At 56.5% G+C, this 12,131-nt stretch overlaps 2 protein-coding genes across 6 annotated transcripts; one reads left to right on the top strand and one right to left on the bottom strand.

Moving 5' to 3' along the window:
• The first annotated feature begins 90 nt into the window (after window positions 1-90).
• Window positions 91-7,274, top strand: ABCB6 (ATP binding cassette subfamily B member 6 (Langereis blood group)). 3 transcript variants are annotated; one of them, XM_044241630.1, is made up of 20 exons: window positions 132-162; window positions 201-814; window positions 1,126-1,263; window positions 1,513-1,699; window positions 1,897-1,998; window positions 2,167-2,350; window positions 2,960-3,081; window positions 3,569-3,678; window positions 4,021-4,086; window positions 4,257-4,382; window positions 4,513-4,589; window positions 4,678-4,741; window positions 4,855-4,940; window positions 5,136-5,193; window positions 5,409-5,513; window positions 5,904-6,078; window positions 6,225-6,337; window positions 6,578-6,672; window positions 6,747-6,815; window positions 6,997-7,274. In XM_044241630.1, the coding sequence occupies exons 1-20, from the start codon at window positions 147-149 to the stop codon at window positions 7,097-7,099; spliced, it is 2,610 nt and encodes an 869-aa protein (XP_044097565.1). In that variant the 5' UTR covers window positions 132-146; the 3' UTR covers window positions 7,100-7,274. The 3 variants fall into 3 exon arrangements, with proteins under 3 accessions (XP_044097564.1, XP_044097565.1, XP_044097563.1); XM_044241629.1 differs by having other exon boundaries at window positions 91-814; XM_044241628.1 differs by lacking the exons at window positions 132-162; window positions 6,747-6,815; window positions 6,997-7,274 and having other exon boundaries at window positions 204-814; window positions 6,176-6,337; window positions 6,578-6,667.
• Window positions 7,275-7,405: 131 nt separating this feature from the next.
• On the bottom strand, window positions 7,406-10,358 carry ZFAND2B (zinc finger AN1-type containing 2B). Of its 3 annotated transcripts, none has more exons than XM_044241631.1 (10): window positions 10,300-10,358; window positions 10,103-10,182; window positions 9,728-9,822; window positions 9,356-9,487; window positions 9,072-9,223; window positions 8,719-8,814; window positions 8,578-8,638; window positions 8,419-8,486; window positions 8,027-8,099; window positions 7,406-7,797 (listed from the first exon to the last, which is right to left on the bottom strand). In XM_044241631.1, exons 2-10 carry the CDS (start codon window positions 10,155-10,157, stop codon window positions 7,753-7,755), a joined length of 777 nt encoding a protein of 258 aa, XP_044097566.1. In that variant the 5' UTR covers window positions 10,158-10,182; window positions 10,300-10,358; the 3' UTR covers window positions 7,406-7,752. The 3 variants fall into 3 exon arrangements, with proteins under 3 accessions (XP_044097566.1, XP_044097567.1, XP_044097568.1); XM_044241632.1 differs by having other exon boundaries at window positions 10,103-10,178; window positions 10,300-10,327; XM_044241633.1 differs by having other exon boundaries at window positions 7,406-7,693; window positions 10,103-10,326.
• Between the last annotated feature and the right edge of the window lie 1,773 nt (window positions 10,359-12,131).

The raw sequence follows: 12,131 nt of genomic DNA, 5'->3' as shown, positions 1-12,131 counted from the left end.
GAGCGAGGGGCGGACTGACGGGCGAAGACGGCGTGCGTGCCCTGCGTGAGTGCGTGGCGGCGGCGCGTGCGCGAAGAGTGGGTAGTGTGGCGGGGCCCACGTGTGTCCCTGCCTGAGACCCCCGCGGCTTGGCGCCCGTCGGCTCCATGACCCGAAACACCCCAGCGTCCGCGCTCCGCCCCGAGCAGCTGGTCCCGTTTGCCCTTCCTGCAGTCCCCGCAGTCCCCGCAGTCCCCACAGCCTCGGCCGGCGGCCACGCATCGCCATGGTGATCGTGGGCAACTATTGCGAGGCCGAGGGGCCTTTGGGGCCGGCCTGGGTGCAGGGTGGCCTGAGTCCTTGCTTCTACTTCACTCTTACGCCCTCGACACTGATGGCCCTGGGGGCTCTGGCCTTGGTGCTAGCCCTGCCTTGCAAGAGCCGAGAGCGGCCTGCTGGTGCCCGTGAGGTGTCCTGGAGCTCCGGGCCTTTTGTCGCTCCCTACGTACTGCAGCTGCTTCTGGCCACACTTCAGGTGGCCCTGCCCCTAGCCAGCCTGGTTGGCCGGGTGGGCACTGCCGGGGGCGCCCCTCTGCCAGGCTACCTACTGCTGGCTTCCATACTGGGGACTCTGGCCAGCGCCTGTGGCCTGGGGCTGCTCGTGATGGAACGTAACCAGGCCTGGCAGAAGCTAGCTATGGGCATCTGGATCGAGTTCAGGCACAGCTTGGGTCTCCTGCTCCTCTGGACTGTGGCATTTACAGCTGAGAACTTGGCCCTTGTGTCATGGAACAGCCCACTGTGGTGGTGGGCACGGGCAGACTTGGGCCAGCAGGTAAGGGACCTCTTGGGGAGAGGAGAATCGAGTGGCAACGGCTGGGAAGAAGGATGATATGCCTGGGCACAGTGTTCCACACTTTGGGATGCACCTAAGAAAGGGAAGAGGGGGAGGCCTCCTGTCCTGGCTGCTGATAGCCAGCTGGTGGGGTGTGTCTGTGCTGAGTCACTGTAGATGTTTTTAAAGCTTCCCTGATGCTGGGCCCCTGACTTGGGTATGTGCCCTGTCCCAGTACCCAGCCCTGTTATAAGTGGTAACAATGGCATTTTGGGCCTTCTTTGATGCTCTCCGGATACGTTTTATTCTAGGTTCAGTTTAGCCTGTGGGTGCTGCGGTATGTGGTCTCTGGAGGGCTTTTTATCCTGGGACTCTGGGCCCCTGGACTTCGTCCCCAGTCCTATGCCTTGAAAATTAATGAAGATGATCAAGATGTAGAGAGGAGCGAGGTATACATGAATTTCTGAATCTTAGGGTCTGTCTTACTTTCATTGCCTGTCCTCATTTTTTCCCACCATGATATTTCTTTCCCAAATCTCAGTTTGTGCCCTGTGAGCCTTTCTGACCTCATTGGGGATCACTTGTGGGTCTGAGATAGCTGGGAGCTGTAATCCCATACTTTTTCCCCAGAGGGGTTCACCTAGGGCACTCCTTTTTGACTTCTGAGCTCCCCGTCCCTATGTGTTTCACCATCCTAGGTTCAGTCAACAGAGGCACCACCACGATCTACATGGCAAGACCTGGGCAGGAAGCTCCGCCTACTGAGTGGCTACCTGTGGCCTCAAGGGAGCCCAGTTCTGCAGTTCATTGTGCTCATCTGCCTGGGGCTCATGGGCTTGGAACGGGGACTGAACGTGTTGGTCCCCATCTTCTATAGGGACATAGGTGAGGGGACGAAGAAGTGCCAGCCTAGTTCTCTGGTCCTTCATGGGCCACGTGCAAGGTGCATGCCCTAACCTACGGAGGTGGGGCAGTGTTAGGAGTGGGAGGATGAGAAAGGGGCTGTGGCTGGTGCCTGGAACAGTTTCTCCTGAACAGAGTCCTCAGGGCTGGAATTGGGCTCTGACTTACTGTCTCCGTAGTGAACTTGCTGACTGAGAAGGCCCCTTGGAGCTCCCTGGCCTGGACCGTTACCGTCTATGTCATCCTCAAGTTCCTCCAGGGGGGTGGCACAGGCAGTACAGGTACGAGGGACCCTGCTGTCATCCTGGTTGGCACTGGCCTCTCCCCCTCTTCCTCCCCTAAGCACCCCTCCCCTGGTCCTTTGGTGGTCTCGGACCTTTCATCTGGGGTACCGGGCTGATGGTGTTTGGCCCCCCAGCTCTACCGAGGCCTCCCCCGGCTCCCCCTAGGCTTCGTGAGCAACCTGCGCACGTTCCTGTGGATTCGGGTGCAGCAGTTCACGTCACGGCAGGTGGAGCTGCGCCTCTTCTCCCACCTGCACGAGCTGTCCCTGCGCTGGCACCTGGGGCGCCGCACCGGGGAGGTGCTGCGGATTGTGGACCGGGGCACGTCCAGCGTCACGGGGCTGCTCAGGTGTCAGGAGGGCGGAAACGGAGTGAAGGGCGGCGGGGCTGGAGGAGCAGGCATGAAGGGGGCTGGCTGGAGAAAGCACCCAGCTTCAGCTGCCTCTCAGTCCTGTTTTATCCTTTTTTTTTTTTTTTTTTTAAACTTTAAGACAAACATAGGTATGCTATCAAAGTAACACAACTAAATGGAGCAAGTATCTTATAAATTCTGCTCACTCTTCCAGAGGTTCCCACCCCATCTAGGATGTTGGGTTCTGCTTTTGATACATTGACATACGTATGTGCACAGCCTCATGGCCCTAACAGGGTGCTGGGGAGGGTTTTCCCAAAATGCATGGGATCACAACATAGGTGTCGTTCTCAGAATTGCCTTATCAGCAAAACGGCAGGATATCTATTCCTGTCCTGCATGAAGAGCCTCCTCGTTCATAACTGACCTGGCGCATCCTGTCCTTGGGGCCTGCTACCTGTTTATTTAGCCGTCCACCCGCTGAGGGGCAATTCATCTTGCTTCTACTCTGTCACTGAGAAACAAAACCACAAGGAAACTCCAGGGGGCAGAGCGGCTGGCTCCCAGCCCCTAAACCTTCCTTTGTTGTCTGACTTGTCTCCTTAGCTACCTGGTGTTCAACATCCTCCCCACACTGGCTGACATCACCATCGGCATCATCTACTTCAGCATGTTCTTCAATGCCTGGTTTGGCCTCATTGTGTTCCTCTGCATGAGTCTTTATCTCAGTGAGTGCTGCCTGGGGGAAATGTCTCCCCGAAATGCTCCGGGGACTTCCTTGGGTGTGAGTCCTGCCCCTACTCAGCTGGCCCAGTGAGGGGAGGCTGTAGATGAGGGGACTCGAATCAACTCCGGCTGCTCTCTAGCGTGACGGACTGGCTTCCTCGGCCAGGGGAGCCATAGCTCGGCCTGGACAGAGGGCCGGGGAAGGGCCTCCTGGTCACCTTGTGAGTACATGTCACGGAGAAACCTCATGCCTGTAACCAGATGCAGCCAGCCCCCAACAGCATTTTCACACACAAGGCCTTGTACAGGTTGCATGGGTGTCTTGGGTACAGCCCATTCCCTCGGGGAGCTAGGGCTCCCTTTGGTACCTGGGTCCCTGGTCACCGTTCGCATGTATGTGGCAGGTGGCAGATATCCCCGTGGTCTCTGTTGTCGGGAGTGACGCCTTGCTCTCTTCTTCCCCTTCCTCCCCCTCTTGTCACTCTGCAGTTGTGACCATCGTGGTCACTGAGTGGAGAACGAAGTTTCGACGTGCCATGAACACACAGGAGAACGCTACCCGGGCCCGAGCTGTGGATTCTTTGCTAAACTTTGAGACGGTAATGAAAGCCTTGGTGGTATTAGCGTGAGGCATGGAGGTGTGCGCCAGCGGGGCTGCCAGGGGACCTGGGGTCGGGGAGTGCAGTGGGGCGGGAGTGATGTTTCAAATGAGGACAGGCAGACACCGAGCTGGCTCAGTCGGGAGAGCATGCGACTCAGTCTCGGGGTTGTGAGTTTGACCCCCGCATTGGGTGTAGAGAGTACTTAAATACAAGTAAAAGTTAAAAATATCTATATATAAAACAAGGAAGGAGGCAGTGGGAATGTGCAAGAAATGATCCAGGCTGCAGGCCGTGTTCAGGCAGCAGCCGTGTCTCACAAGGGCGGCTTGACTTCGTCAGGTGAAGTATTACAACGCGGAGGGTTACGAAGTGGACCGCTATCGAGAGGCCATCCTCAAGTACCAGGTGAGGATGCCCGCTGGACACCTGCTGAGAGCAGCGGAATTGCCAGGGCCAAGAGGAGGACAGCTTTGGGCTGAGAAAATGAGGTCGAAGTTGCCTGGGCTCAGTTTGGATTTGGTGAGAGTGCATATGTGACGTTCCACCTCCCCCGAACCCCTATGTCATCGCCCCAGGATCTGGAGTGGAAGTCAACGGCTTCTCTGGTTCTACTGAATCAGACCCAGAACCTGGTGATCGGGCTTGGGCTCCTCGCTGGCTCCCTGCTTTGTGCGTACTTTGTCAGCGAGCAGAAGCTACAGGTGAGGGCACTCTGCTAGGGGCAGGGAAGAGAGGCCCGGGGCCTGTGTCTGGGCCCCCAGGTGCCCGGGTGGGAAGCGGTCAGGGTGACAGCCCGCAGGGTGACCCCGTTCTCCCCTCGGCTCTCCGCAGGTCGGGGACTTCGTGCTGTTTGGCACCTACATCGTCCAGCTGTACATGCCGCTCAACTGGTTCGGCACCTACTACAGGTAACTGACCTCCAACCCTGCCCCGCCTGGGGCACTCACTGATATCCCCCGCTCCTCGGAGGGGCCCCAGCCAGCGCTGTTCTTGCAGGATGATCCAGACGAACTTCATCGACATGGAGAACATGTTCGACCTGCTGAAAGAGAAGGCAGAAGTGAGTGAAATGCGGGGAGTGGGGCATGCAGGATGTGGGGGTCTGTGTGCTGGCCTCGTGTCTCGGGCATACCAGACCTGTGGTGGCAGCACACACGGGCGGCACTCTCCTAGGTGAAGGACCTGCCTGGAGCAGGGCCCCTGCGCTTCCAGAGGGGCCAGATTGAGTTTGAGAACGTTCACTTCAGCTACTCCAGTGGGTGAGCCTGCCTTCTGCCATCTCCCAGCCCCTGTCCCGTCGTCCGTTTACATGTGGCCAACCCAGCTTCTCACCCACTATTGCCTAGGAAGGGAGCCTGAGCTGGGGAGGGGCAGGGCCCAGGAGTAGCTCTGCCGGTGGAAGGGGTCACTGGGAGTGCCGCAGGCCTGCTGACCATGCCCACCCTTCCTTGCAGGCGAGAGACCCTGCAGGACGTGTCCTTCACCGTCATGCCCGGACAGACACTGGCCCTGGTGAGAGAAGACCTGGGTATTGGCCCAGACTCCTTGAGTTTCCCCACTCCCAGTGCTTCTGGAAGTTTGTGATCCAGGCAGTGGAATCCATATCCTGTCATGCAGGCCATAGGATCGAACATAGCAGCCTCTGTGGACACTGGCAGCTTCTTGGACAGTAAGCCTTAAGAGCCAGCGGGCCTGAACATGTCTTCCCTCTGTTTCCACTGCACCAGGTGGGCCCGTCGGGAGCCGGGAAGAGCACGGTGTTGCGCCTGCTGTTTCGCTTCTACGACATCAGCTCCGGCTGCATCCGAATTGATGGGCAGGACATCTCCCAGGTAGGGTTCCCAGGGAGGAGACTGTGATTTAGGGGCCTGTGTGTGAAAGAAGGGCACTCTGGGGAGTGCTGGCCGCTGTCCAGAGAGAGGATGTCACCCCTGCAAAAAGCTGCAGCTGGAGCCCTTGGCCTTCCTCGTGCCGTGTGACCTCCCCAACTAAGGGAGTCTGGGAACACAGAGTGTCTTGTTTCTTCATAGACAGAGAAACAGACTCAGGGAGGTTGAAGGATTGGCCCACACAGCTAGGATCTGGGGCGGTGGTGACAGGGTTCCTGTACCCCCTCCCATGTGCTTCCCTTCCTGCCCCACTAGTAGCCCCTGCTACCTCCAGGCCAGAGGGCGGGTGTGGGGCAGTCTCACAGCCTGGGCCATTTGGTCTCTTGGCTGCAGGTGACCCAGATCTCCCTCCGGTCTCACATTGGAGTCGTGCCCCAGGACACCGTCCTCTTCAATGACACCATTGCCAACAACATCCGCTATGGCTGCATCACTGCTGGGGACGAGGAGGTGATGGCGGCTGCTCAGGCTGCTGGCATCCATGAGGCCATCTTGAATTTCCCTGAAGGTGAGCTCCCCTGCAGAGAGAGCCCCTCCCCTGCCTGATTCAGCCCTACTCCTCCTTCTGACCTCTGCTCCATCCCTTCCTGCTCATCTGGTCACAGAAACCAAATGTAGCCTGTGTGACTTGAGGGAGGTGGGCGATGTTCACAGGATACGAGACACAGGTGGGCGAGCGGGGACTCAAGCTGAGTGGGGGAGAGAAGCAGCGCATTGCCATTGCTCGCACCATCCTCAAGGCTCCAGACATCATTCTGCTGGATGAGGTGAGGTCCCAAGGCTGCCTGCTCCCCTTCTTCCTTCCTTCCCTGGGCCCAGGCCGCTGCTATGGGGCAGTGTCCCATCACGGATAGATAGCGTGAATCCCTGCTTCATAGAGACATCTTACAGTTCTCAAATGCAGAGAAGGTCCTTATTGATTCCCAAGACCTCAGGTAACAGCTTGTATCCTCCCTCTATGGGGATTTTGGGAGGCAGGGCCAGGTTCACCCAGATCTTCTCTGTAGGCAACATCTGCACTGGACACATCTAACGAGAGAGCCATCCAGGCTTCTCTGGCCAAAGTCTGCGCCAATCGTACCACCATTGTGGTGGCGCACAGGTACGGGACCTGGGTGGTGGGTGGTGGGTGGCCACCTGTGTTGTGCACTGCCTAACTCAACTCTGATTCCTCAGGCTCTCAACTGTGGTCGACGCTGACCAGATCCTCGTCTTTAAGGATGGCTGCATTGTGGAGCGAGGACGGTAAGGAAGCCCGCATGATTAAAGGGCAGGGCCTCTGAACGGGGGCCCGAGGAAAAGATGAAATCCCAGGAGTGTTTCAGAGGGATCTCTCGGGCCAATCCCTCTCCTCTCTGTGGACTGGAGGTGAGGACTCTTAGGGTTAAGCGGGTAATAGGGACTTGTACTTTCCTCCTCACCTCAGGCACGAGGCTCTGTTGTCCCGAGGCGGCATGTATGCAGACATGTGGCAGCTGCAGCAGCGCGGACAAGAAGAAGTTTCTGAGGACACCAGACCCCCAGAGTGAGGATGGTGACTAAAGCTGCGGCCACATCCCTCCCAAAGGAGAACTCAGAGAGGAAGAAGATGTATCCCTTCTCCCGGCACATTTCATCCCAGTGAAGGGGTATGGTGCTAGCCATAGAAGAGGAAAAGAACCTTTCAGAAAAGCACTTTTTGGGGAAATAAAAGTGTGGACCATACTAGGATCCTTGTGACTCTGGTGTGGGGTACTCTGGGGAGCCCCTACTGTTAGGTCAGGGCAGCATTCTTGATGGGACTCCTCTGGTTTCCGTTGGATAAGAGAAAGAAACACGCCACCTGGAGGTCTTAGTGACTGCCAAGATCCTTTATTCCTTCCAGGCCCCTCCTGGCCCCCTACACATGGGGGCAGCCTCAGTGTAAAGGGGATGACAAAATGCAGGGGGCTGTATGGGGCCTGGCCAGCATTCGCCAAGGGCCCACCCACCGGACATTTCTAGCTGCTCTCTTCTGGGCAGCTGGAGAGGCCAGCGGGGACTTCTGCAGGCTTGGCTCCACACGCTGCTCCTCTGGACGCTCCCCGGAGGTGGCCTCCTCATCTTCACTCCTGGCTGCTCCCAGGCTCCTCGCCCTGTGTACCCTAGAGGTGTGGGGGCCAGAGTCCTCCTCAGCTGAGCCTCCCTCCCCAAGCCCAGGGCCCTAACACAGGCTGCAGTTGGACGGCTTCAAGCTGCGGCTCTGGGCCTGGAGCAAGGAAAGGGGAAGGAAGGGAAGAAAGGGCATGGTGTCAAGGAAAGGAGGGCTGGTCCTCACTTCAGAGCCTAGTGTGGGCTGGAATCACACCAAAAACGAAAGGATAACCACCACTCCCAAATTCTCTACCACTCGAAGAAGGCACACACACCCCCCACTCCCCTCCCGGCCAGGCCACTCCCCTCCCGGCCAGGCCCTGAGCTCTCCCCAGTCCTCATACCTGCTGCCGTCGGTATTCTGCCTCGCTGGCCGACAGGGCCTGTGCTAAAGCTAAGTCTTCTTCCTCCTGAGAACTGGGAGGGAGCAACAGCGCAAGTTGAATGACAGTAATATCTAAAACATGAGCATCTGATCTGCTAGCATCCCTGTGCTGAGCGCTTCTGAGTATTCTCAGTCTTCACGCAACCCTACAAGGTAGGTAGTCTGTCCCATTTTAGAGAAAATCAAGAACTTTATGGGTTCAAGAACTTGCCAAAGGTCGTAGAGTTAAAAAGCACAATTTGGAGCCCAACTTCTTAATTATTACTCTCTGTGGGGTTGGAGTGTTCCCACCACCGTCCCTCCAAACTGAGCCTTTGCCCACATCCCACCCTCTTTCACCAGAGGAGGCACCTTGGGGCCTGGGGTTTGGTCTCTGCCAAGGAGAGTTCCAGAGCTCTTTGCAGAGCCTCATCCTCACTCTGCAAAAAAGCAGAAAGACAACCAGTTGCCCTGGACTTTATTCTCCGTAGGGGGGGTTGCTTTGGTCTGCTCAAGCTCCACCCAACTCACCAAGCCATTCTGCAGGGCAATCACTGGAGGGGCTGTCCAGGATGGAGACTGGGTTGTCGCTCTATGGCAGACATTCAAGAGGCTGAGGTCAGAGATGCGAAGGGAAAAAAAGGGAGAGAAGAACCAGGCAGGTGTGCCTACCTGCTGGGAGAGGTAGATGAAGGCAATGTCCGACTTGGGCTGGGGACGGTGTTTGTAGAAGAAGCCAGACCTTGTGCTCTGGAGATGGCAGCAAGTCTGTAGGGAAGAGACACTCTTGGCATGCCTCCAAGAACAGTCAGCTTGCATGTTCCTCCCAGGCCTTACCCAGGAGGTCAGGAGGGAAGTTCTCCCAAACAGCCTGGAAAAATACGCATTTGAATAGGAAGCTAAAAGACTCCTCTAGCCAAAGGCAACAGGTTTGAAGCTCCCCAACTTGTAACAGTAGAGGCTGAGTCAGTTCCAAAAGGATGGGATGATTCCTAAAGGCAAGTACTGGACCTGGTTGCAATTACCCTGCCCGGCTGGTGGGGTGACTGTCCCCGGAGCAATCATGGTCCAGTGGGTGACGGTGCTTGATGCAGAAATTTCGCCCACACCGCTCGCAGGTCAGTTTCATCATTTCTCGCTGTCGGCAGCCAGAGCGTTCGCACTTATTGGTGAAGATCTGAGGTGGAGAGGGAAGGTCTGTCTCTGCTGAGACTCTGACCTCGTTCTCCAATGCCATCGTTAAGAGCTGTTGCGGTTTGCAAGCATCCAAGGTCCCAGCTGAGTCATGGTTAACCCTTCCAACGCTTACCTTACGTTTTTGCTGTGCTGGATCTGAGCGACAGTCTCGGTCGATGTGCTCCCCCACAGCGCGGTCAGGGGGCTCCCCTCTGGCCACAGGCACAGGCGCATTACAGAGTGGGCATACAGGTACCTGGATATCCTAGAGTTAAGGAGCAGGGGTCAGTCTGTGGCCCTCTCCCAGACAAACCAAATCTCTGGTCCTGAAACAGCCTGCCCGAAAGAACCTGTATATACCCCCTATAAACACACAAGGAAACAATATTTCCAGCACTGAGCCTCAGAAAAACAATAAAGGAGAGGAAATGGGAGACCGAGGGACTCCGGAGATAATGCAAGCATCCTCCACCCGCCCCCTCCCACCCTCAGACCGCCCCCTCACCTTTTGGTAAGCAGATCCACAGTGATGCTGGGCGTAGGCCACATGGTCTGCGCAGAAGATGCCGGAGCAGGCGTCGCACTTGAGCGGCAGAAAATCTGCAGGGAGCAGGTCGGATTGCAGGTCCAGGGGGACCTCAGCGTCGTTCCCACTCACTCAGCCTTCCACTCAGGGGAAAGAAAAACGCCTCCCGGTCTACAACCAACTGCACCCAGTCCTAGGCCACTCTCTCCTAAGCCACGCCCCCTTGGCCACCGCCCCCAACTTCGGTCCCCGCCCTCCTCCGGCTCTGCCAGCCCCGGAGCCCACCCTTTGCCCCACCTGCAACTCCAAGCCCCTCTCGGCCCGGCCCCGCCCCTCGCGCGCTCCGCCCCTCACCCAAGCGCTGACAGCTCGGCTCGGAACAGTGAGCCCCGAGGTCCGGAAACTCCATCGCCGAGCCGGCCGGGACCTGCTGGCTGAAGAAGCGGCGCTGAGCGTGTGGAGGGGTCTCTCGCTCCGGGTCCGGGCCACGATCCCGCACTCCAAGGGGCTCCTGCCCCGCCCCTCCCTCTCCCCCTCCCCGCCGGGGTTACCGGAGCCTCAGCGCTTCCCGGCCAGCGACTCCCACTCCTCCCCCGGCGCGCGAGGGCGTGCTGACGTCATCGCGCCGGGCGGGCACGTCCCGCGCAGTCTCTGGGTGGCGGGAGGAGCCGCCCCTGCAGAGCCGCCCTCCGCGGCCGGTTGAGCCGAGGATGTGATCGCGCGCGGCTCGGGGCTGACGGGCGCTGACTAAGCTCCCGGAAGGGCGAAAGCGCCGGCGAGGGCTTGGGTAGTTAGTATCTTGGGGAGGGAGGGTTGGGGTGGCTGGGGGCTTTTCACAATCGGGTCCCGCGCCCGCTCCTCACGCTACCACTCTCGCCCTTTCGTCCACGGCGACGGCTGCTCTCACTGCCCACGAGCTGACGACTTCCATGTTGCCTCGAAGTGCAGATTTCCCCCCAGACCTGCGGATCCTTCCTCCGGGTTTACCTCAGATGCCCTTTCTGTAAGACTTCGCTGACCGTCCCCAGTCCGAGTTAGGAGCACCTGCTGTGTGATCTCCCCGGTGGTGTACTGGCGCCCTTTATCGCCTTGTAATAAGGGGTTCACACACGCGCTCGTGAGTGTACGGGGCAGTGAGGGACCACCTCTATCTTGTTCTAGGTCCCTGACGCCCAGCGCAGTGCCTAGGATTCTGTGGTTTTGTTAGGTGGGTTTGATACAATTTCGAAAGTTATTTTTAGAAGTAAAGTTGTTTTGACACGGGAATGAAGTAAGTTGGGTCGGGATGTCATCATCTCATCTGTCCTCACAGGTGAGAACTCAGTAGCTCAGCGGCTGAGGGGCCCCTGGGAGCTTGTTAATAAAAGCATATGAAGAAGCAACTGGATGATATATACCAAGACATGACTCACAGGGCAATATATATCCATTTCAGATATCCCAGTCCAGGGTGGGCGCGTATTCTTTCAGTCAAAACCTGAAGGGTGAGTGGATGTTGGTTGGCTAGGTGAGGGCTGAAGGAGAAAGGAAGAGGGTGGAAGGAGACAGTATTCCAGGCAGAGGAATCAGCAGGGACAAAGAGCTCGAAGTAAGACTGGGAATGAGGTCCTTCAGATGAGCTTTAAGAAAGCTTGAGGCTAGGGGACACCTGGGTGGCTCAGTGGATTAAGCCGCTGCCTTCAGCTCAGGTTATGATCTTGGATCCTGGGATCAAACCCTGCATGGGGCTCTCTGCTCAGCGGGGAGCCTGCTTCCTCCTCTCTCTCTGCCTGACTCTCTGCCTACTTGTGATCTCTGTCAAATAAATAAAATCCTTAAAAAAAAAAAAAAAGAAAGAAAGAAAGCTTGGGGCTATACACAACTGATAAATTATTGAACACTACATCTAAAACTAGTGAGGTACTATATGTTGGCTAATATAACTAAAATTAAAATTTTTAAATTTAAATAGAAACAAATTCATTTAATTTAAATAAAAACAAAAAGAAAGCTTGGGCATCTGGATCTTAGGTACAGAAAGCAGTCTGGCAGGAAGTGAAGCTGGTGAGCTAGCAGGAGACAAATTAGCTCTGATAGTGAAGGCCACAGCAGTATTGAGAATTTCAACATAAATATGACAAGAGACTAAAGATAGCTTTAAGCAGGGAAGTGACATGATCAGGGTTGTATTTGGGGAAATCACTCTGGCTTCAGCGTGGAGAACAGATCAGGGGAAGTATGAGATTGGAAAAAGGAAGATGGGGAGAGGTGGTGTAATCCAGACAAGAGATGATGATGGCCTGAACCAGAGTGGGGGCAATGCTTAGAATTAATGAGAGCTCAGTAGAGAGTTTAGATATGAGATAGGTATTTTAAAATAAGTAACTTTCCAGTGTATCACTAA

The sequence above is a fragment of the Neovison vison genome, chromosome 3, assembly GCF_020171115.1.
Source record: "Neovison vison isolate M4711 chromosome 3, ASM_NN_V1, whole genome shotgun sequence".
Classification (NCBI taxonomy): Eukaryota; Metazoa; Chordata; class Mammalia; order Carnivora; family Mustelidae; genus Neogale; species Neogale vison.
Note: the sequence above shows the minus strand (reverse complement) of the source record. Positions and strands in the feature narration are given on the sequence as shown.

Bases quoted from the DNA above. Each gene is read 5' to 3' on its own strand.
- ABCB6 (XM_044241630.1), top strand. The intron at 3,679-4,020 runs GTAATGAAAGCC...TGACTTCGTCAG, and splicing joins CTTTGCTAAACTTTGAGACG to GTGAAGTATTACAACGCGGA. The intron at 6,338-6,577 runs GTGAGGTCCCAA...TCTTCTCTGTAG, and splicing joins ACATCATTCTGCTGGATGAG to GCAACATCTGCACTGGACAC.
- ZFAND2B (XM_044241631.1), bottom strand. From the start codon at position 10,157: ATGGAGTTTCCGGACCTCGGGGCTCACTGTTCCGAGCCGAGCTGTCAG. The intron at 8,815-9,071 runs GTAATTGCAACC...TCTTCCCTACAG, and splicing joins CACCCCACCAGCCGGGCAGG to ACTTGCTGCCATCTCCAGAG. The intron at 8,639-8,718 runs GTAGGCACACCT...TGTCTGCCATAG, and splicing joins TCATCTACCTCTCCCAGCAG to AGCGACAACCCAGTCTCCAT.